Source organism: Balaenoptera acutorostrata, chromosome 13 (genome assembly GCF_949987535.1).
Source record: "Balaenoptera acutorostrata chromosome 13, mBalAcu1.1, whole genome shotgun sequence".
NCBI lineage: Eukaryota > Metazoa > Chordata > Mammalia > Artiodactyla > Balaenopteridae > Balaenoptera > Balaenoptera acutorostrata.
Window position 1 is genome coordinate 57,680,918 of NC_080076.1, and position 21,585 is coordinate 57,702,502.

At 40.6% G+C, this 21,585-nt stretch overlaps 1 protein-coding gene across 3 annotated transcripts in view; it reads right to left on the reverse strand.

Moving 5' to 3' along the window:
• Window positions 1-21,585, reverse strand: part of MYOM1 (myomesin 1) — a 138,248-nt gene that overhangs the window by 27,465 nt on the left and 89,198 nt on the right. For all 3 annotated transcript variants that reach the window (XM_057526665.1, XM_057526664.1, XM_057526666.1), the window contains 4 exons: window positions 17,942-18,068; window positions 14,313-14,497; window positions 10,193-10,307; window positions 930-1,086 (listed from right to left, as the gene is read on the reverse strand). In XM_057526665.1, the coding sequence (XP_057382648.1) occupies window positions 930-1,086; window positions 10,193-10,307; window positions 14,313-14,497; window positions 17,942-18,068 (584 nt within the window). The remainder of the gene's footprint in view (window positions 1-929; window positions 1,087-10,192; window positions 10,308-14,312; window positions 14,498-17,941; window positions 18,069-21,585) is intronic.

The window sequence follows — 21,585 nt, forward strand, 5'->3', positions numbered from 1 at the left end:
GTGCTTCCCATACAGAGTTCTTTCCAGTACAGTATTGTGTTGCTCACAAGTGGTGGTGAAAAAAGCAGAACAGATTATACCCCATCCATTTAATTTACCATAACTTGAATCAGCAAGTTCTTCCTTAACCCCTCACCATAAGCATCCTCACCATTACTTAAGATTTCAAAATTTGTAGAATAATGAGAATCATCTCTGAAGTTCACTTTTATGCCAATTAAAGCTTTTCTTACATCATAAACGATGCCAACTAAAAATTGCTGCTCGCCATCTGCTTCTACAAGGATGAAGTCATTAGCCACTGCAGTCGCTGACCTTCAACACACCCTGAAAGGAGTTCAGGGTGGAGATCAGGAATGAGGCACTCTGTGCTCTGGGAAAAACTGGCAGAACAGGCCTTCAGATAGTTAGGTATTTTTCAGGAGAAGATTTTATGAGCCCAATTTCTTGTATCTTCTCATATCTAGAAAAGCACTAAAATCATTGATGGAGACATAGGCTCCTCGTGACTAGCAGCAAGCTTCTGCCAAAATGTGTGCTTTGATTGCACGTTTCCCCCTTCACCAAAATCCCTCCTGTACTGACTTTCCCCCTTACCTTTTCGGAGCAGTTCCTCAGAGCTGTCTGAGATGCTGTCTCCTGGGCTATAGTCCTCATTTTGCCCCGAATAAAACTTAAGTCATAACTCTCACGTTGTGCATTTTTTTTTCAGTCAACAGTGAGATACATATGAGAAAATACTTTAAATGGACTAATGTGAAAAGTATTTTATAAGGATTGTTATTTTTTAAGGTTTATACTGGTTATCACTTTTTACATTTCCAGTTATAAAATGTTTGTGATTTCATTCTCTTATTTGAAATGGAAAGTGTACTTCATCCTCCTTTCATGAAAAGGAGACCCATAGTTAGGATTGAAACGGTGCGTACTTGTTGCCTTTGCTTTCAACCTCTAATCGTGGAGACTCCTCCGTGGGGACATAATCTTTGGACCAGACGAACTCAGAATTTGGAGCCATCTGATCACATTCAAAGTTCAAGGAAATGACTCCATCGTCATCCACATTTACAACAACCTCTTTGGTTCCTAGAAGATCAAAAACAAGGCACTGATAGTTCCTGGTAGAAGTCAATCAAATAAGAATTCCTTACCTTGGGATCCTTTACTGTAGCCTTAAAGCAGGGCCTTGAGCCTGTGCAAGCGAAAAGCCCCAACTGCTCGCTGCAACTGACAATCCTGCTACAATTCAACGTTTGTGTTGTGACAGAATTAAATGAATGTACCATGTTTCTTAGGTAGTGCTAACACCATGGACAGTACTGTTTGTTCAGGGCTGAAGAAAATTGGTTGACGTGACCAGTGGGACAGTTACTGGAGTATGTTGACCATAATAAGAAGGACAAGGCAGCCGTGGGAGAAAGGAAAGTTGAATGGTCCTTATCAGGGCCTAATTCATGACTTTTGCTTCAATATTACCCATATTTAACTAGTCATCAAGAAAGGATAGATAAGAGATAAAGAAACCAAAGGGAAATTGAAGGGGAGAAAGTAGAGGTAGTAAGAATTGCCTATATTCACATGTTCAAAGTTTGTAAATCATTTAAGAATGAAAAAAAACTCCATGGAAACAAGTTCTGCTGATCAGGTAATCATAAATCAATCTAAAGATGCCATTCTAGATTAGAACAACAGAAACCTAGAAATGATTGTTATTGAACTTTATGGAAATGAATTTCAAGAGATTCAAATGTTTCAAGATTAGTTTTTGGATTTTAAAAGAAAACAATAAGTTAATGTTTTGAGGGTTTTTTTTTTGAGGGTTATAATAAATTACATGTGCATTCAATATAGCAATTCAAAGAGTGTGTATAGCATATAAAATGTTCACATCTCTGCCTAAATCCAATTTAAAAGGTAAAATGCTCTTCTCAAATTGCCATTCATTCAATTACCAGTCTACACTTAGTTTGTTTCCATACATTAGGAAAAATATATTTAATTTCAGAAAGGTATAGCTTTATTTTTTTTAAAGTATAAAAAAAAACCTTTCAGTAGATACTTCCCAAGTGATGAAAGATTTTCTCTTCTAGATTGCATCATTCAATAAAACTTGTCAGGGGAAAAACAATTGCAAGACTCCTCCCAGGCGGAGGGCAAAACAAAACGAGTGCCTAAAGAGTGACATTAGGATGTTGGATCCTAAGCCTGGCAGTTGGTCTAATTTGTGTCCTTATTGATAGTAGTGTGTGCTTCAACTATAAACCTCCAAAAAGTGATTTTTAACACATAGAAAACTTAGAGAAGACTAATTCTAGGAGATTTTAAAAAATTACTTTTTAAAAAATAAAGGGTTATTTTCACATTTGGCTATATAGATAAACAGAAATAAAGATCAATTAAAGATTTAATTTTTCCCAAGTGAAATGTCCCCCATGTATTACTTTTAAGGGCTGTGTCTACTCCATTGGAAGTCACAGACCATGTTTTATTTCTATTCCCAGTAACACATGACTAATCCTTACATTAGGATTAATGTATAACATTGTTGTATAACAAATAACGAACAAGTTATTTAAGAAAAGACTGACACCTAAGAATGCTGAGGTTTAGATGGTATTATAATACACAGCATAACTGAATCACAGAGAGTATAAATGGAAAATCTTCTGAATATCTGTATTGTTATAAAGAGGAAAGGAGAAGTAATGAAGTTGACTAAACCTTTCTTGCTATTTACATAATATCTATTTTGGAGGCATGACAGATTGTTCATATTAGTCATTCATTGGGTTATTTGTAATCTCTTTAAAAAGGAAGTGAATCATCCATATGCCTGCTGTTTATTATGTTGGAGGTATGACTTAAGTTGACAGCAGAAAAGATATTGCTTAGCTTAAGAATCTTGATTTTTACTAAAGTGAAAGATTTGACTTTTCTTCAAAGGAGTCATAAAACAGAAAGCATATGAAGAATATAATTAGCTTGGCTTTCCTCTCAATTACATGGATAACCTTTGTACCGTAACACTTCACTCATTTGGAATCTTGCCCAAGACCAAGAAGTAATGAAAACAAGTCTCTAAGAGCCAGTGCTGATGTGACAAAGTTCATGCACTAGTATTCCTGAACACTCACTGGTGAATTCCATAGACCGTCACTTGGAATCTCTACTTAGCTTGAGATGATTCTAACAAGCTTAGTTGGTCAGTTTCTCTCAGTAGATTAAACGCAAAAAAGAGAGGAAAGTAAGAAGCTACTATCATCAGGAAAATGACAGCAGGAGAGGAAGCAGAAAACTAAAAAGCAGGCACAAAGACATTATTTAGTAGAGGGACAAACAGCCCCTCACCCCATAAGACGTCACTGTATTGTAACACTGGGCAATAAATAAGGTGGATACTTGTGGCTCTGAGTCATACAGAAAAAGGTAAATGAGATTAAGTATATTGCATCCAAGAAGTATGAAAGGTAGGTACTGAAGTGTGTAATCTATTTTACGAGAATTTTCATCAAAGAGTCTTAGAATGAAATTTTAAATAATTGATGCTCTAGCAGTAAATTCTCAGGTAAATGGAACTACTGGGTATTTAAAACAATACTTTTTTCAGGTTTCTGAATGACCAGATTTGGTCCCAAACCCATGCAACTTAGAGAATAGAAAAACCCTGCTTAGTTGCTGTCTCAATTGCCTCAGCTATTAAGAGAAGGATATAGAGCTGCCTCATTGAATTATTCTGGACAATTCATTTTTGTAAAGTACTTGGAGATCTTTTGTGACAGTATGAAATGAAACAAAAGATGTTATTTTTAAGTCCCAGGCAATACATGTGTTTCCACTTTAACCTATGAGTTTTACATCATTACTTTGTAGCTGGGTTCTAATGAAAAAAAATGTAATAATTTATACTTTCAGAAAACAACCTGGCATTTCTTGAAAGTCTAAGATCAAAATTTGTGATTTGAAATTAAGTAATTGCCTGGAGGGGCAAAATAAAAAGTAGGGATTAGATGTAAAGTCAACTAGTATCTGAGAGAGTTGTGCTCATCTGTGCAGCTTTTCTTGATTAATCATATCAAATCAGGACATGGTAGACAATACCTGTAGTGGATAAAAGAGAGGCATGAACATTTGCTCAATTTATGCTCACATAGTTGTGGCTATGATGGGTGCTATTTGTTGATTTATTTAAATAAAGGGGAAAAAATTAAAACTCTCTTCCATACTTCTGTTTTAAAAATCAAATACTCATTAAGATGAGTATTTGATTAATTTTCATTTTTCAAAAAGTTGCACTGGTTGTTTATTTTATCAAGAACAGGGTTAAATTCTACAAGGGCAGGGCTTTTGTCTTTCATATTTTCCATACATATTTACACATGCCAGGCACCGGACTGAAAAAACAGATTTAAATGAGAAATGTCAGTTTAGAATTGCAATGTTTATTTTATTGGAACTAGTCTTATTAAAGCTTAAGCATAACACCAATATTTTGATAAACAGACAAGATAAAAAAAAAAACCAACAAAGAAAACATTCTAGTCGCAGTGGGTTTCCTACTTATGCTCAGAATTTAAAGCTTGATCTCCTTCCTGACAAACAGTGATGCTATAAACTGGCTGAAAGTGATCATAATCACAAGACTTTGAAAATTAAAATTTACTGAAAATAATTCAAATACTAGTTTTCTAGGCATATTTCTTTTTTTTTTCTAGGCATATTTCTTACGTTCCACAAAAATTCTCTTTAGAAAATAATGTTTAGTCAAAATAACTTACTATTACAAAGAAAGAACACAGTTTCAACAGTATCACTGTATAAATATAAAACAAGGTTATTGTCTTAAAATGATTATGGCAACAAGTTATAGCTTGTTCCCTATTTGTCACATGAATTACAATGCTAATGCTCTCATACTCTTTCAACATGGCTTTTCAAATTCAAAGCCTTCTGTTACTGTTCAGCTTTAATTAATTGGTTAACATAGTTCTTTGAATAAAAGTGTTTTTAAAGAGTGACTTAGTAGACCAAGTATTTTATAATAATACCTATAATGGGAAATGGAATTGAAGTTGCCTTGGAAAAAAGGTAGACTCTTCCTGCATTCTGGGTTTATATATAGAGGAAGTCATTTTTGGAAAATACATAGATTCATAGATTCCTCTTTGTGTAATAAAGAAGGTACTTATGTTAATCTGGAAAGGCCATTTTTTCCACATATTAAAATCTAAGAGGAATTAATAGTGGCGTTCCTTAAATGAAGGGATCTTGGATACATCATGGGCAAAAAATTCTAGTGAGATTTTACAAAAGATACATGACATTGAAATGGATGATTCTTTTTATAAGTGCTCTAGGAAAACCAAGAGCAATGTAATGACAGCATTTCTAAGAGGCCCCAGGCTAGTCCACAACTACACCTGTGGAGATTAACCTGGTGCAGCGTCAGAGTGAAAGAGGTGCAGCTACAACACCCTCAAATTTGCTTTTTAGAATGTCCCATGGCCTGAGTTTTTGCCAAGCACTGAGCTGCTGTCAATCCATGGTTGAACTCATAAATGTCTAAAGAGACACATTCACTAAATTTGACTAAAACATGAGCAGAATGGTTCCGATATTTAACAGGCAGGCAGCAAGTCTGATGTTCTGCTGTCAAAGTAATGGAATCCCTATGGATATTCTCATCTAGATGAAAGGCCATCTCACTTTCCCACAGAGTTGAGCTGGGAAAGTGGACCAAAGTTTGTCAGGACTTAGATTTTTCTCAAAAACAACCTATGAATCTATTCAAGAATATGAAGAATTCAGTTAAGAGCAGAGGAGATTTGGCTATAGAAAATGAAGGAGATAATTCTGGTCTGAAAAGGAATTAAGAAGAGTTGTCTCTAGTCAGCTGCCCCAACCCTAAACAAATCCTTAATGAGGACCTAGAGGAATACTGGATTGCGTGGAATGGCATTTTAATGGTCCCTCCAGGCTTGCCACTACCCACAGTAAGTGAATGGGTTAAAGTACAGCCCAGGGCTAAAATGAACTTTTTGGAAATTAACTCCAGCCCACTTTTCTCTCCCTTCCAAATAATGATTTTAAAAAAAAGATAAAATTTAAAAGTGGGAATTTATCTTCCCACACATTTCACAATCTGATGTGAGAATTTTCTCATATAATTTAGTCTTTTATATCTGCATTAATAGGTCACTTTTATAAGTTTTATTCTTTGTCCTTCTCCATGGTGTGTGTGAGTGTGTGTGTGTGTGTGTGTGTGTGTGTGTGTGTGTGTGTGTGTGGTGTTTAAAAAAACTGAAGAGTGGGACAGAACAGAAGCAGACAGAAGTGAACAAATGTAATCGGCTGCGTGTAACGCTGAGGTCCCCTATGTGGAAGACAGGACCGCTGGCTGACCCACCAGCAGTCCTGGTGCTACATCAGGGCCTCCACTGGGCCTCTCCCAACTCACCCTTCATAACCAGGGCGTTCATTACGAGATACTAGGGTTAGGTTTACACACTGTGGCTGCAAAACAGAGTCACACTCTCTAGCCAAAACATGGTAGCCATTCATTATTTTTTTCATCTATACACTAGGTACTAGGCTATCGACATACAGAGAGAAAACAAAGTTCCTATTTAGAAGGAGCCCACAATCTAATGCACAGTTCACAAACCTTGAATTTCATACTTGAATTACCCAAGGAGCTAAACAAACAAACAAAAACGAACCTATGCCCAGGCTCAGTCCTTCAGACTCTGATTTAATTGGTCTGGAGTAGTCTAGAATGGAGTCAATATTTTCAAAAAGTTCCTGGCATGATTCTAATGCAATGTACTGTCAAGGTTGAAAACTACTTTGCTAATGGGTGAAAGAGAGCAGATAGTGAGCAAATATAAGTGAAGTTTTCTAAATTAGCCAGTTGAGCTAATCTTTAATAGTCAGCCTGGCTTCCTGCTTCAGAATCCTTCAAAGCTCCACCTCAAGGCCACTGAGCATTCTCAGCCCTACCAGGTTTTATAACCGATCAATTTTCAGAAACTGGGATTGGTTAGTAGGTCGTCAACTCAATCCCAGCTCATTATTCCTTCTGGAGCTCCGTTCTTCTAACCTGCCTTGCTCTTGGTGAGAAGTCCTAACTTCCAATAACTCAGTTCCTGCTCGGGACTCTGCCTGGGTCTGGGTTCTCCTGCTCCTCACCTCAGTTCTCCTGCCTGCTGCTGGGTCTCTGGTAAGAACACCTGCAGTCTGTTCTGCCAGGTACTTGTTGCCCTCCAGATCACCTGCCACACCTTGGCAGGTCTCTCTCTTGCCTCCCGTCTGATCTGGTTCACCTTGTCTCCACCTACAGCCCAGACCTGATACCATCAACATAGATACTGTTTGAAAAATATCAAATATCAAGACTAGAAGTGCCTCTCATGTACCAACAAATCTACTCTAAATATTTTCCAGCTTATTCTTCTTACAGGCTGTTTAGCTACTAGATTTCTTGGTAAGGCACGGCACACTTAGTCCATTTTGATCCTCATTACCAGCACGATCAGACTTTGCAGTAGTGGCTGAGCTACATCTGCTGGCATTTTCGTCAACTTCAAAGGGAGACTGGTCACCCTACCAACCCCAGTGGATTAGGTTAACTTTTAACTGGAATTCAAATTGCACTTGAGGTATCTTGTTAGGTGTATTTGAGGTTTGCTGTTACATGATAAGCTTTATTCTCTATCTGAAATTTTAGTAATGTGTTCCAAAAGGAGTTGTTCTTCTGAAATAGCAATCCAAGTTTCACGTTCCAAACCTTGAAACTGATAACAGATCCCATCCCCCACCCCCAACCCCGGCACCAAACATTTTAGCATAAAATAAATACATGGTTAAAAGTAATATATTGGTATTTAATAAAGTTAATAAATACAGACAACCTTAGACTACATACAAGTTTTTACAGGGATTTTTGAAGCCTTAACACTGTTTATAGCCTATTCATCTATGGGAAATATTTTGTGAACCTCTAAGCTCTCATCATGCTGTGCTGTAAACTGTTTTTCCACTAGCTCATAAGCCCAGTGGGCGGTGACAATGTCACATTACTCGTGGTGCCCACACAGCACCTGGCATGAAGCAGGTGTTCAGGAAACACGTGGTGCAGGAATGAATGTGTCTGTTGCATATGGAACAAGCCCCAGTGTCCTGGGTTTGGGCTCCTTCATGGTGATGCTTCAAGTCAAGCATCTTGACTCTGTGCCTCCCAGGATTTTTTCCTAGGCTTGAGCCAGTGGTTCCTGAGAGGGTTAATCTGCTGCTGTTTAGTCTGCAGCTGCTGTTTGTAGTTATATTCTGGGAATGGAATGGTCACAGAATGACTTTGGGTGCCTTGTTCCAAACCAGTGAAACAAAACTCTCCCCCAGGAGGAGCTCACCAGCAGACTCCTTTCTGATGGTAAAGTTTCCACCGTGGTGGCTTTACTAACGTCCTGACTGGCCACCTGCCATTCCAAGGGTTATTGATGAGAAAACAGGAAATCAATTTAAGCTTTCTTTAGTCAATCAGATTTGGGTTCCACTGCCTAAAGGGTGCTTTTAACCTATAAATGACTAGATAGTTTATTTGTGTAATAATCTAAATGGTCTTACAAGGGCAGCCTCACAGTTGGGCTCTTCTGCATGTCTATTGGCACCCTATATATCTGCACAGTTGGCACCTGAAGGGTCTGATTTCTATAGGAATGTGTGTCCTCATGTCTTCGTGTGTCCCCTTTTACCCGGCATTTGGGTCCCTAGCATTTTTCTATTTTCTCATGAAGTTTTGCAAAGAGTACTTATATGAGGTATGGCACTCTGTCCAGACACACCTACCACACTTTGGTATAAGAAGGTCACTTCTGTCGTACCCAGTGCTAGAGGGTAGTTACAGGAGTAGATGAAAGCAGTTTATGAAGTAATAGGATGAAAGGGGCAGGTACTTCCTCAAAGGATACATTAGATATTCTTTTCAAGCAGCATGACGTGAGAGCAGAGTTTTCTATGTTTACATTCTTTTCTCATCATAAAAACAAATATTACATTATATATCTGCTCTTTATTTCAGTCCAAAAATAGGAATGGATTAAAGTGAGAGTGCTTGGACTAGAATGAATATAAACTTAAAATAACTGGTTAATACTTTTTTTTTATCCTCTCTCATTTCCAGTGATTTCTTTCATGCAACTTTAATGAACTGAAATTTATAACTTTGAAAAGGAGATTAAATGACAAAATAAGTATTATATAATGATCTAAAACTATTTGCACAGTGAACACTGTAAACTTTGTTCACATAACAAAGGGAAAGACTGTCTTTACTAGTCCAATCATGGCATCTTGAAACTGGGAAGTGAGGCTGCCTCAACCCTATAGATCATTCAATTAGGACCGCTGTTAGTTTAATCCAGGGGTCAGCAAACTATGGCTTGTGGGCTAAATCTGGCCCATTGCCTCTTTTTATACAGCCTGCAAGCTAAGAATGGTTTTTACGTTTTTAAACAGCTTTTAAAAATAAAAAGAAGATAAATATTTCAAGACCTGAAAACTAGTTATAATTCAAATTTCATAATGCATGTAATGTATCATATTACATAATGCATATATCAAGCACAATAAAGTTTTATTGGCACATAGCCATGCTCACTAATTTATGTATTGTCTGTGGCTGCTTTTGTGCCACAGCAGAGTTGAGGATTGTTACAGGGACCATATAACCGTAGAGTTGAAAATATTTACTATCTGGCCCTTCACAGAAAAAGTTTTCTGTCCCCTGGTTTAATTTAGTAGCTACAATTATATAAATCCTACTTTTGTTTAAGGGTCATGCTTGCTACCTGGGCTGTTCCAGCTTCCTCTGTGATGGGAAAATATTCTTGTGGGAATTAATGGCCATAGTATAATAGGAATAATGTCCCAGGAATGTATGCTTTAAACAGTTGGTCCAGGAAGCATAATTTGATCAAGAACTTCCCTGTTTTTAAGTATGAACCAGAGTAGCCCTGGACCACTTCAAACCTGGCTCACCCCTGCCCTAAGGTCCTGTGATGGGGTAAATGATTGTCAGGTCCTACGGTCATACTTATCTATCATTCGGCTAGCATACAGTGATGATTTTGAAAATGAGGAAAAGCATAGAAGTAAGGTATCTTACACAGATGAGATTAACGAAAAAGTAAAAGCCCACCTGGACGGGTTTCTGCCACAACAGGCCCAGCAAGGTCAGACGGCTTCCCGACACCTGCCTGGTTTACGGCTCGGGCTCGGAACACATAGCTGACACCCTCTTTGAGGCCTTGCACCTGGAAGAAGCAGGTATAGAAGTGATGGGTGCTTTGTGTCATTTGAACAGAAGTGCCCTTCCTCTGTGGTGGCGATTCAATTATACAGCACAAAGGCCACAGGACTTGGGTTCTGAACTTCATTCTGTCAAAGACTGTGTGTGGCTTCAGCTAAGACTTTCTTCTCTCTGGACCATGTGTAAGTAGACATTTCTAAGATCCCTTGAACTCAGATGCTGTTTCTTTTTTAGATAATTTAATGGCCACCAGCATCAGAAACAGAAGACTGATACAGGTATGCTGTAAAGGAGTTAGCCACCTTATTCTTTGGTCAAAAGACAAATTACAAAGTGCTCAGAAGAGCTTATATGCTGCCCTTTTTTTCCTGATCCTTTTGAGACATTCCATGAATAATTTCAGATAAAATTTCTGACAAGAGAGGGGAATTACAAGCACGATCACAGATCATGGATCATTTTCCATTTGTTTAAAAGCATGTTAAAGCACTAGAACAAAAACAAACAAAAATTGTCCCTACAAATATAATACAGCTATTTCTCACTAAACAGACAAGCAGGAACTTCTCTGGTGGCACAGTGGTTGGGAATCCGCCTGCCAATGCAGGGGATGCGGGTTTGAGCCCTGGTCCGGGATGATCCCACATGCCACGGAGCAACTGAGCCCGTGCTCCACAACTACTGAGCCTGCACTCTGGAGCCCACAAGCCACAACTACTGAGCCTGCATGCCACAACTACTGAAGCCCGTGCGCCTAGAGCCCGTGCTCTGCAACAAGAAAAGCCACCACAATGAGAAGCCTGTGCACTGCAATGAAGAGTAGCCCCCGCTCGCTGCAACTAGAGAAAGCCCACACACAGCAATGAAGACCCAACGCAACCAAAAATAAATACATAAATAAATAAATTTTTTAAAAACAATAAAATCTTTAAAAATAAATAAATAAATAAACAGACAAGCAATTAACATGATTGTGAATTTTAGTAATTTGTGAATAGTCAAATATATTCACATTCCAAATCCTCACATATTCAATCATCAAGCAGATGTTTGCTGAGGACCTATATTATATGTGTGCCACCAAGCTAGAGTTACAAGAGCATAAGAGAAGTAAAAAACATATATAATATGTTTTTTGGTTTTTTTTTTATAATATGTTTTTATACGACAGTCCCACTTCATAATTTTTTGTAACTTTCTTTGGGTTCAGCACAGTCTCATTAGTATTACAAATACTGTCAATATTTTACAAAAATTATCTTTTCCTTTTTAGAACATGTGACTTTTAAAAGCTATATTGTATTTTAAGAAGGAGTTTATTACACACAAAGAGCACAATTTTTTCCCATAGTGTTGTGATGGAGATTAACAGCCAAAATGGGATTTAAATCAAACAAAGCTAGAATATACTTATTCAACTAAGCGAAGTGTTTGTGACCATGTACTTAGATGAGCTATGTATTAAATTGTTGGGTTTTTAATCTAATTATTTAATTGTATTGTGTTTATGGTAACAGAATGTCACTACTTATATAGTGATAGCTTTCCCTGGAGCTAATGGATTTTTGAAATGAATTTTAATCCGTAAATGAATTTAGGCACAGGCTAAATGCATAAGAGTTTGATGTATTTAAATTCTATACTTAGAAATAATGTCAGGCAACTGTGGATCTACAGAAAGGAACAGAAACATTTCCTTGTTGTGATAAAAATAGACCAGCTGCCAGGTACCTGCCACATCTGCACCTGCCACTTAGGTAATATGCGGCTGTGAGCCAGATTTCTGCCAACACGGCGCAGGAAGTGAATCCACATCCTAGTGTCTAGTCACTGAGGTGACAGGCACACCCCTCCACTCTTCCATCACCACAGGGGCAATGACTGCTGGCTTAAAGCACTAGAGATGCATAATCTATATCCCCCACCCCTTCCAATTATTTAGTCCCTCTCACCACATTGTCTCAGCAGATTGTAATTACCAATCAAAAAGGAAGCATGAGCTCTGTTGGTTAAACCTTTTGGTGGATAGTAATGCATCTTGCACTCTCTCTAGGAACCCCTAGACACTCAGTGCTAACGTGAATGGGTGTGTGTCTGGCAGAAACCAGTTAGGCCATTATGTTCCAGTGCCATGGTGCTAAAATCTCCTGTTCCTGGAGCTATATGTCCTTTCCTCACTTAAATTTGACAGATTAAACTTTTTAACATGCACATTTTTTCTCCATTTCAGGGCTGAAACTTTTCTGAATATGAAACATCTGGAAAAGCGACTCCACATCAAAATGGGTATGGGGACTATAGGACATCTCTACTTTTCTTCTTTATGCCTTTACTGTTTGAATTTGTCATCATAAGCATGCATCTGTTTTACAATCAGAAAAATCAGTAATTCTATTTTTGCTTTAAAAATTGTGGCCAAACTCTAAGGTCATTTCCTTACAGGAAGTTTGTCTCCCGGTTTGTGAGGGGCACTCAACCTCAGTCTCTCTCTTTCTCCTAAATTTGCCTTTCTTCTTCTTCTTTTTTAAAAAAATGAGTGACATTAACCATTCTTTGATGTGTTTAAACTCCATTATTTTCTCTTCCTACTCATTTTTCCTGGGTTCTTGGTCCCCTTTGCTTGGCTTCTCACTCACTTGGTTTCCCGTGAGTCAGGCTCCTGGGATCCTGTGCTATGGCAGATGGAGGATTTGGAAGTCATGCTGGCCATAAGCACACACCACCACCATCTAGGATGTGTCCGACCTTTGTTTTACACTGGGCTTTGGGGATGTCTTTGTATCTAGAGGCCTCCTGACTTCTCTGGACAGCCAAACAGCGTCCTAGGCTCCAGACCTTCCTTGACCTTTTCTCTTCCCCACGAAATGTGATCTTTCTTATCTCCTCAGGGTTTCATAAGGGGCTGGAGAGTTTACTGGCATGTGTGAAGCTGAGTTAATGGCATGTCGGATGTAATGGTTTAAGGGTCATCTCTCCTGGAGGGTACATTTACATTTTTTTTATAGGGACCCCAGAGAGTGGCTGCCTTAACCCCAGAGAGGGGCTGACAGACGGTATGGACTTTAGTGGCAGGTTGACAAGAGAAATCTCTTAAACCAGGTATACTCTGAAAATCCTCCAAGGCCCACGCCCTGGGTGGTGGCATATTCTGCCAACAGATAAGGCTGCACACGGAATGCACTGTGCAGCTTTCTGTTTGACTGTGGTCATACAGTCACACTTCATGGTACGTAACAAGAACTGGAGTCATATTCCCCACAGTTTCTGAGGCCTTATTGTGGATTCAGGGTCTCCAGATGCCACTGCTGACAATAGGGGGAAACATTCTTTTGAGACTTCCATTTGGTACTAGTGAGAGAGTCAGTGGCTACAGCAGAACAGTCTCTGGCAGATAGAGTTAGAAACTGGTTCAGTTGGAACACTCTAGAGGAACCTGGAAGGCAGTGACATGGAGAAGGATGAGGACAAGGTCAAGAGTTGAGGCAACTCATTCCTCTGGCCCCTGAGAGCTCACGTGAGCACAGGGGTGAGGGAGCAGGGGAGGTAAGGCTGACCACGACTCAAAGGGATCAGCAGTTAAAGGTTTACAGGCGTGAACTCTATGGAAATAACACCCTCAAATCAAAAATCACCCTCAAAAAAATTCGAGGTAGGAATGAGAAAGTCACCTTTTGGAGATGGTAACATCTTAAGACTGTGAGTAGCAAAAATGTGAGGTGGGTAAGTGGAGGTGAGGAGGGATAGAAGAGGGAGGAGGGATATTTTCTAAAGCCAGGCAAAGGGATTTGGGTCAAGTTACAAGCAAATTGTTTTAAGCATCAGAAACATCCCCAAAACCTCACCCACTGCCAAATGGAATCTTACCAGGATCCCAACACATGACACAGACCAACGCTGAGATGCTCTGCTTTATCTCACTGACTTTAAAGTTAACCTCGTCAGAAGAACCTTTTTTCTTTAAAAAAAAAAAAAAAAAAAAGATTTTCTCAAACTGTGAGCATCCTCTTACCTTCAGGTATGTGTTTTTCAGAGCCGCCTCATTAAGTCCTCGCCACTGGTCCTCTTTGGCACTGGCCTCCTTCACGTCCACAAAGTAGCCAGTGACCGGAGTCCGTCCCGAGTGGATCGGAGGCTTCCACTGCAGAACCAGGGAGGTTTTCCTGACTTCACTGTACTTGAGACTGTGCGGTGGTCCTGAGAGGGAAAGAGAGACTGATGCGTAACAATCACAATGGAGATAAGAAAACTCCAATGTGTGTAAACCTAGAACCACATTTAAGGTCTTAAAGCTGAATCTGATGCTGGTGTTCTTCTTTTGTAAAATCTACTACTCCCATGGAAACAGGTATTCTGTGCTCATTTCATATCAAGTTTCCTCAACAGCTCTATATCAGCCTATTAAGACCCTTTACGGGCAGCAGGTGGTTAAGGCCAGTTCAAGGTGCCCTCCAGCGGCTGGATGAAGCCTTGCCCTCAGGCTGTCCTCAGGCCTGTGTTCCTCACCTTTTATCAGAACAGTTTAATTTGGTTGCAGATTCAGTTTCAGATTATTTTTGGATGACAATCTGAAAATGCCCCCGAATCTCAATTATGACGAAGAAAGCAACTCTCTTTGATGGCTTATGAATATAGAAAAATATATATATTGCAAAATATATATCCCTCCCTCACTGGAGGGATATCTTTCCCGTAAAGCATATATCCCATATAGGGGTAAAAACAAACTACAATTGTGGTTACAAAGAACTCCCACCAAAACAAATACAATCAATCCCATGGGCCCTGAATCTATGCTAAACCCTATCAGGTACTTTACATTCTTTAATCTCACCCATCCCTAAGACAATTAACAGAAAGCTCAGAGACACCAAGGAACTTGATCAACTTGCTCAGGAAGGAAGCCAAATACTTCCTGCGTGTGCTATTTGCACTCTTGGGCGAGTCCCATCTACTCACTGATGGCCTGCATCTTTGCATGACTACCAGCTGCTATGAAGGTGATATAGTTATTTATTTTCTTTCTTTTTTTTTTTTAAAGGATATAGTCAGATTTTCACTTTATTTATTTATTTAAATTTATTTATTTATTTATTGGCTGCGTTGGGTCTTTGTTGCTGTGCGCGGGCTTTTCTCTAGTTGCGGTGAGCGGGGGCTACTCTTTGTTGCGGTGTTCAGGTTTCTCATTGCGGTGTCTTCTCTTTGTTACAGAGCACAGGCTCTAGGCATGCGGGCTGCAGTAGTTGTGGCTTGCGGGCTCTAGAGCGGAGGCTCAGTAGTTGTGGCACACAGGCTTAGTTGCTCTGCGGCATATGGCATCTTCCCAGACCAGGGCTCGAACCCGTGTCTCCTGCATTGGCAGGCGGATTCTTAACCACTGCGCCACCACGGAAGTCCCTTTATTTTCTTTTCTCTTTCCTTTTTTTAAAAAATAACACCTGGTTTCTAACCAACCAATCAAAAAAGCACCTGAACTGACTCACAGTGGCCTGAGAGCCAACTGCAAGCGCAGACTCCATCTATGCTATGCTTTGGCATTTTGCAATTGATCACTCAGTGTTTTTTGGGCCCTTTACCTCAGCTTAATGGTCACCGGCAATGAGTCACCCTTGTCTCCTGATGATGCCTTCTGTGGAAATAGGTTTAAATAACACCAGTAACTTACCCTGGTGTGGAGTGCTCTGTTTTGCAAAGGGCTTTTATGACCATTGTCCTGCGTCATCCTTAGGAGCCAGAGAGGCATCCAAACAGGTAGCACCAGCCCTTTCTTCCAGAGAAGGACCACTGTGCTGCTGCTTCCTACCCCCTCGTGTCTTGGAATGAGCAGACCTAGTTTCCAACCCTAACTGCCACTTATTACCTGTGTGACCTCCTGGGTATCATTTAACCTGAGTCTGTTTCTTCATCTGACAAAATGTCCTAAATGCTCTCACCTATCATCAAGCTTTCTTGATTCATGGCTTGCCCAACACTTCTCAGTGAGTCAAGGGTGAATCTGGGAAAAGAGAGGCCATGGGGGTGGAGGACTGCCCCGTTCACTTCTCCTCTGAGTTGGGAGCACTCACCCTGCAATCTCTTTTGCTAACTATATCTCTGTCTATCAAACCATTTTCCACAGGTCTGCTCAGAATTTCTTGGTCCCTGGTCATTCACATTTTAACTTTATTCAGGAATTGCAAGAATTTAAAAACAGACCCACTTTTGTGTAGGCGGCAGAAAGAACTTAAGAAATATCACTGGCTTCAAGAAGGCGAAAGGAAAGCCAGTGTGTTTGCCTCTTGTATTAACTGAAGGTGAGTGAACTCTTGAACTTCTCTTGAATTTCTCTTGTAATCTTTTTATTCACACCTGATAGAGACATGATGCAGATGGACACTCACTAAGTGAAGGCAACAAAGATGGTTCTCCAAAGGCACTAAGGTTTCAAATAGAGGAAGCGGGTGGCACTGGGGGCATGGCTGGGTCCACCCAGTGTACCCAGTGTGGCCTGGTGTTCTAACGTGGTTGGAGTCAGTGCCGTAGCAGTTGTTATACAAGCTGAATATCCAACCCAAGTGGGAGAATTTAGTCATTCTGTGGCACTAAAGTATTTGGGTCTTTGAAGTTATTGCCATTAGAAGCACAATAAAACCATCCACTAGGGACTTCCCTGGCAGTCCAGTGGTTAAGACTCCACCTTCCAATGCAGGGGGTGCAGGTTCAATCCCTGGTCGGGGAATTAAGGCCCCCCATGCCGTGTGGTGAGGTCAAAAATTAAAAAAACAAAAAGCAAAACAAAAAAACCCCATCCACTGATTAAGCTGCTAGTCTGACTCTTAATGACTTAGTAAATTTGTTAGTATTCAGTCTTTACATTTGTTCACTGTTGTAGCTGTGTAAGAGTTAAAAGCATAGGTAAATGTTTCTGGCTTCTCCCCACTTTCATCCCTGCCCCGTCAACCACCCTCTATGACAACCTCCAAAGGAGAGCATTTCCAGTCCGGTTCCAGGATCTTTGTTGTGATGCAGAGTTGGGAAAAAGTTGACATAGAGAGAAAGGACTGGAGAGGTAAGTGGAGAGATATAAGAGGTGGGAGGCCAGGACTTAAGCCCTAGGCAGGCATGTTAGGTCCCCTGTATGTACAGTGAAGAGCTGGGAGCAAGGGAGGAGGAGACCATAAGAAGGAGGCCACAGAGGCTGGGGCTGAGGAGACGGAGGAGGGAGGCTGATAAATGAGATGCTCCAGAGCAGTGGGAGAATGCACAACTCAGGAGTGCCAGAAGACATTTTTGAGAAATTTTGCTGGGGGATGTGAATTGGATGCCCTTTAATGGCCTTGAAGAAGACAAGCAAAGATTAGAATTCCTTTTAAATAATCAAGTGGCATTCAAACTGTGTGCTTCCATCCATCCTACTCCATGCAGGGGCTGAGCTATGGGGACTCTAGGATTTATTTGGAATATAAGAAATTTATACTCAGTTTTATATTGGTACCTATTGTTTCATAGCACTGTAGAAATATTTAACATAAACACAAGGGGCTGAGAGAATTTGTCTCCCTTAGAAGCTGTATATGTAGCACTTAAATTTAGTTCCAGGTTGTAGGTTCCATTGGAAGAAACTCTGAGCCTCAGTGCTGAGACATGGTCTTCCTGGTTTACCTGGAACAGCAATGGTCCACTCTTCACATTTGAAGCTTGCGCTTACTGCCGAGGGTGCTCCCAAGCCAGCGATGTTCATGGCTGCCACTTGGAACTGATATACCATGTTCTCCTTCAAGTTGCTAATCTGCAACATGGACAACATCATGGATAGTGAATGTTTCAGGTTTGTTTTTCTAGTGGTTCAACATTTTATTTATTTACCTCCTGTGTTGGACATACTCTAGGGTGACCCCCCAATGAGTCACACCCTTTTGTAATCTCCCCTTGCACTGGGGTGAAACCTGAGACTTGCTTCTAGCCAACAGAACATGGCAGGGGTATTGGAATATGAGTCCTGTGATTGTATTATATCATATGGCAAAGGAGGAGGGATATTTCAGATGTAATTAAGATCCCTAATCAGTTGATTTTGAGTTAATCAAAAGGGAGATAGATTATCCTGGGTGCACCTGACTATGATATTGTAATTTATAATAAGACATATATATTTGGTTTTTGTCCCCATTCCTGGCACAGAGCTCCTAAAACACTTGGAATTTCCTAAGTGATGAGAGTTATAAAGTATCTTTTGTTGTGTTAATGAGGTGACTTTTGGAAAGCACCTAAGGATGGGGACTGGTTGCCAAGGGAAACAATCATGTGATTAGAGGGTGGGAACTTTCAGCCTCATCCCAGACCTCTGGACCTCCGGGGAGGGAAGATGGGCTGGAGGTTGAGTTCAATCACCAATGGCCAATGATTTAATCAAGCGAGTCCATGTAATGAAGCCTCCATAAAACCCCAAAAGAGCAGGGTTCAGACAGCTTCCAGGTTGGTGAACACGTGGAGGTGCTGGGACAGTGGTGGTCTGGAGAGAGGATGGAAGCTCCATGCCCGTTCCCCATATCTTGCCCTATCAATCTCTTCTATCTGGCTGTTCCTGATTTATACCTTTTATAATAAACTGATAATCTGGTAAGTAAAATGTTTCTCTGAGTTCTGTGAGCCACTCTAGTGAATTAATCAAACTCAAGGAGGAGGTTGTGGGAAACTGATTTATAGTCTGTCGGTCAGAAGCACAGGTGACATCCTAGACTTTCAACTGGCATCTGAAGTGGAGGCAGGGTTATTCTTGAGGGACTGAACCCTTTATATGTGGGACCTGAGTCTATCTTCAGGGAGACAGTGTCAGAATTGAGTTAAATTGTAGGACACCCAGCTGGTGTCCGAGAAGTTTTGTGAGTGTGAAGTAGTGTAAGAGCAAAGGAGAAACACACAGGAGGGAGAGTGAGTTTTTCCAAAGGACCAACTTAATCAGATAGAAACTCTTAAAATGGGGTTTGGGCCCTGCCTAAAGAGAAACACTGTCCTGATGGCCTTGACGAAGCAAATACTGTTTTTCAAACTGCTTAGCCACTCACATTTGGAGAAGGACAGCCTCTAGGAGCTGAGGGTCTTAGACCTACAGCTGCAAGGAACTGAATTCTGCCAATGACAGTGAGCTTAGAAGAGGAACTCGAGTTCCAGATGAGAATGCAGTCCAGCTGAAACCTAGGTTGCAGCCTTGTGAGACCCTGAGAAGAAGACCCAGCTAAGCCGTGCCTAGACTCCTGACTCAAGGAAACTGTGATACCACAAACAGGGACAGTTTGTGGTAGTCTGTTACACAGCAACAGAAAACGAATGCATGTGCAGATGAAAATTAAATGAATTCTAAGCTTGGAATCAAAATACTCAAATTCTTGTAATATTTCTGCTCTTTACCGAGTGACCTCATATTTTCTATATCCCTCAGTATGAACAGGGTTGTTGTGGGGGTAAATATATGTGGTAAAATAATAAATGTGAAAACATTTGCAAAATAGAAATGATGGAATGTATTAGTGTGAAAAAAATCCATGAACTAGGCTTTAAAAGAGGAGACAATGAGTAGAAGGACGTCCTCTCACTCCCTCTTGCAAGAACACCAGAATCACAACTAACTGCTGAACAATCATCGACAGGAAGACACTGGAACTCACCAAAAAAGATACCCCACATCCAAAGACAAAGGAGAAGCCACAATGAGACTGTAGGAGGGGCGCAATCACAATAAAATCAAATCCCATAACTGCTGGGTGGGTGACTCAAAAACTGGAGAACACTTATACCACAGAAGTCCACCCACTGGAGTGAAGGTTCTGAGCCCCACGTCAGGCTTCCCAATCTGGGGGTCCGGCAACGGGAGGAGGAATTCCTAGAGAATCAGACTTTGAAGGCACGTGAGATTTGATTACAGGACTTCGACAGGACTGGGGGAAACAGAGACTCCACTCTTGGAGGGCACACACAAAGTAGTGTGTGCATCGGGACCCAGGGGAAGGAACAGTGACCCCATAGGAGACTGAACCAGACCTACCTGCTAGTGTTGGAGGGTCTCCTGCAGAGGCGGGGGGTGGCTGTGTCTCACAGTGAGGACAAGGACACTGGCAGCAGAAGTTCTGGGAAGTACTCCTTGGCGTGAGCCCTCCCAGAGTCCACCATTAGCCCCACCAAAGAGCCCAGGTAGGCTCCAGTGTTGGGTTGCCTCAGGCCAAACAACCAACAGGGAGGGAAGCCAGCCCCACCCATCAGCAGACAAGTGGATTAAAGTTTTACTGAGCTCTGCCCACTAAATCAACAGCCAGCTGTACCCACCACCAGTCCCGGCCATCAGGAAACTTGCACAAGCCTCTTAGATAGCCTCATCCACCAGAGGGCAGACAGCAGAAGCAAGAAGAGCTACAATCCTGCAGCCTGTGGAACAAAAACCACATTTACAGAAAGATAGACAAGATGTAAAGGCAGAGGGCTATGTACCAGATGAAGGAACAAGATAAAACCCCAGAAAAACAACTAAATGAAGTGGTGATAGGAAACCTTCCAGAAAAAGAATTCAGAATAATGATAGTGAAGATGATCCAGGACCTTGGAAAAAGAATGAGACAAAGATCGAGAACATGCAAGAAATGTTTAACAAATATCTAGAAGAATTAAAGAACAAACAAACAGAGATGAACAACACAATAACTGAAATGAAAAATACACTAGAAGGAATCAATAGCAGAATAACTGAGGCAGAAGAACGGATAAGTGACCTGGAAGACAGAATGGTGAAATTCACTGCTGCAGAACAGAATAAACAAAAAAGAATGAAAAGAAATGAAGACAGCCTAAGACACCTCTGGGACAACATTAAACACAACAACATTCACATTATAGGGGTCACAGAAGGAGAAGAGAGAGAGAAAGGACCCGAGAAAATATTTGAAGAGACTATAGTCAAAAACTTCCCTAACATGGGAAAGGAAATAGCCACCCAAGTCCAGGAAGTGCAGACAGTCCCATACAGGATAAACCCAAGGAGAAACACGCTGAGACACATAGTAATCAAATTGGCAAAAATTAAAGACAAAGAAAAATTATTGAAAGAAGCAAGGGAAAAATGACAAATAACATACAAGGGAACTCCCATAAGGTTAACAGCTGATTTCTCAGCAGAAACTCTGCAAGCCAGAAGGGAGTGGCATGATATACTTAAAGTGATGAAAGGGAAGAACCTACAACCAAGATTACTCTACCCGGCAAGGATCTCATTCAGATTTGATGGAGAAATCAAAAGCTTTACAGACAAGCAGAGCTAA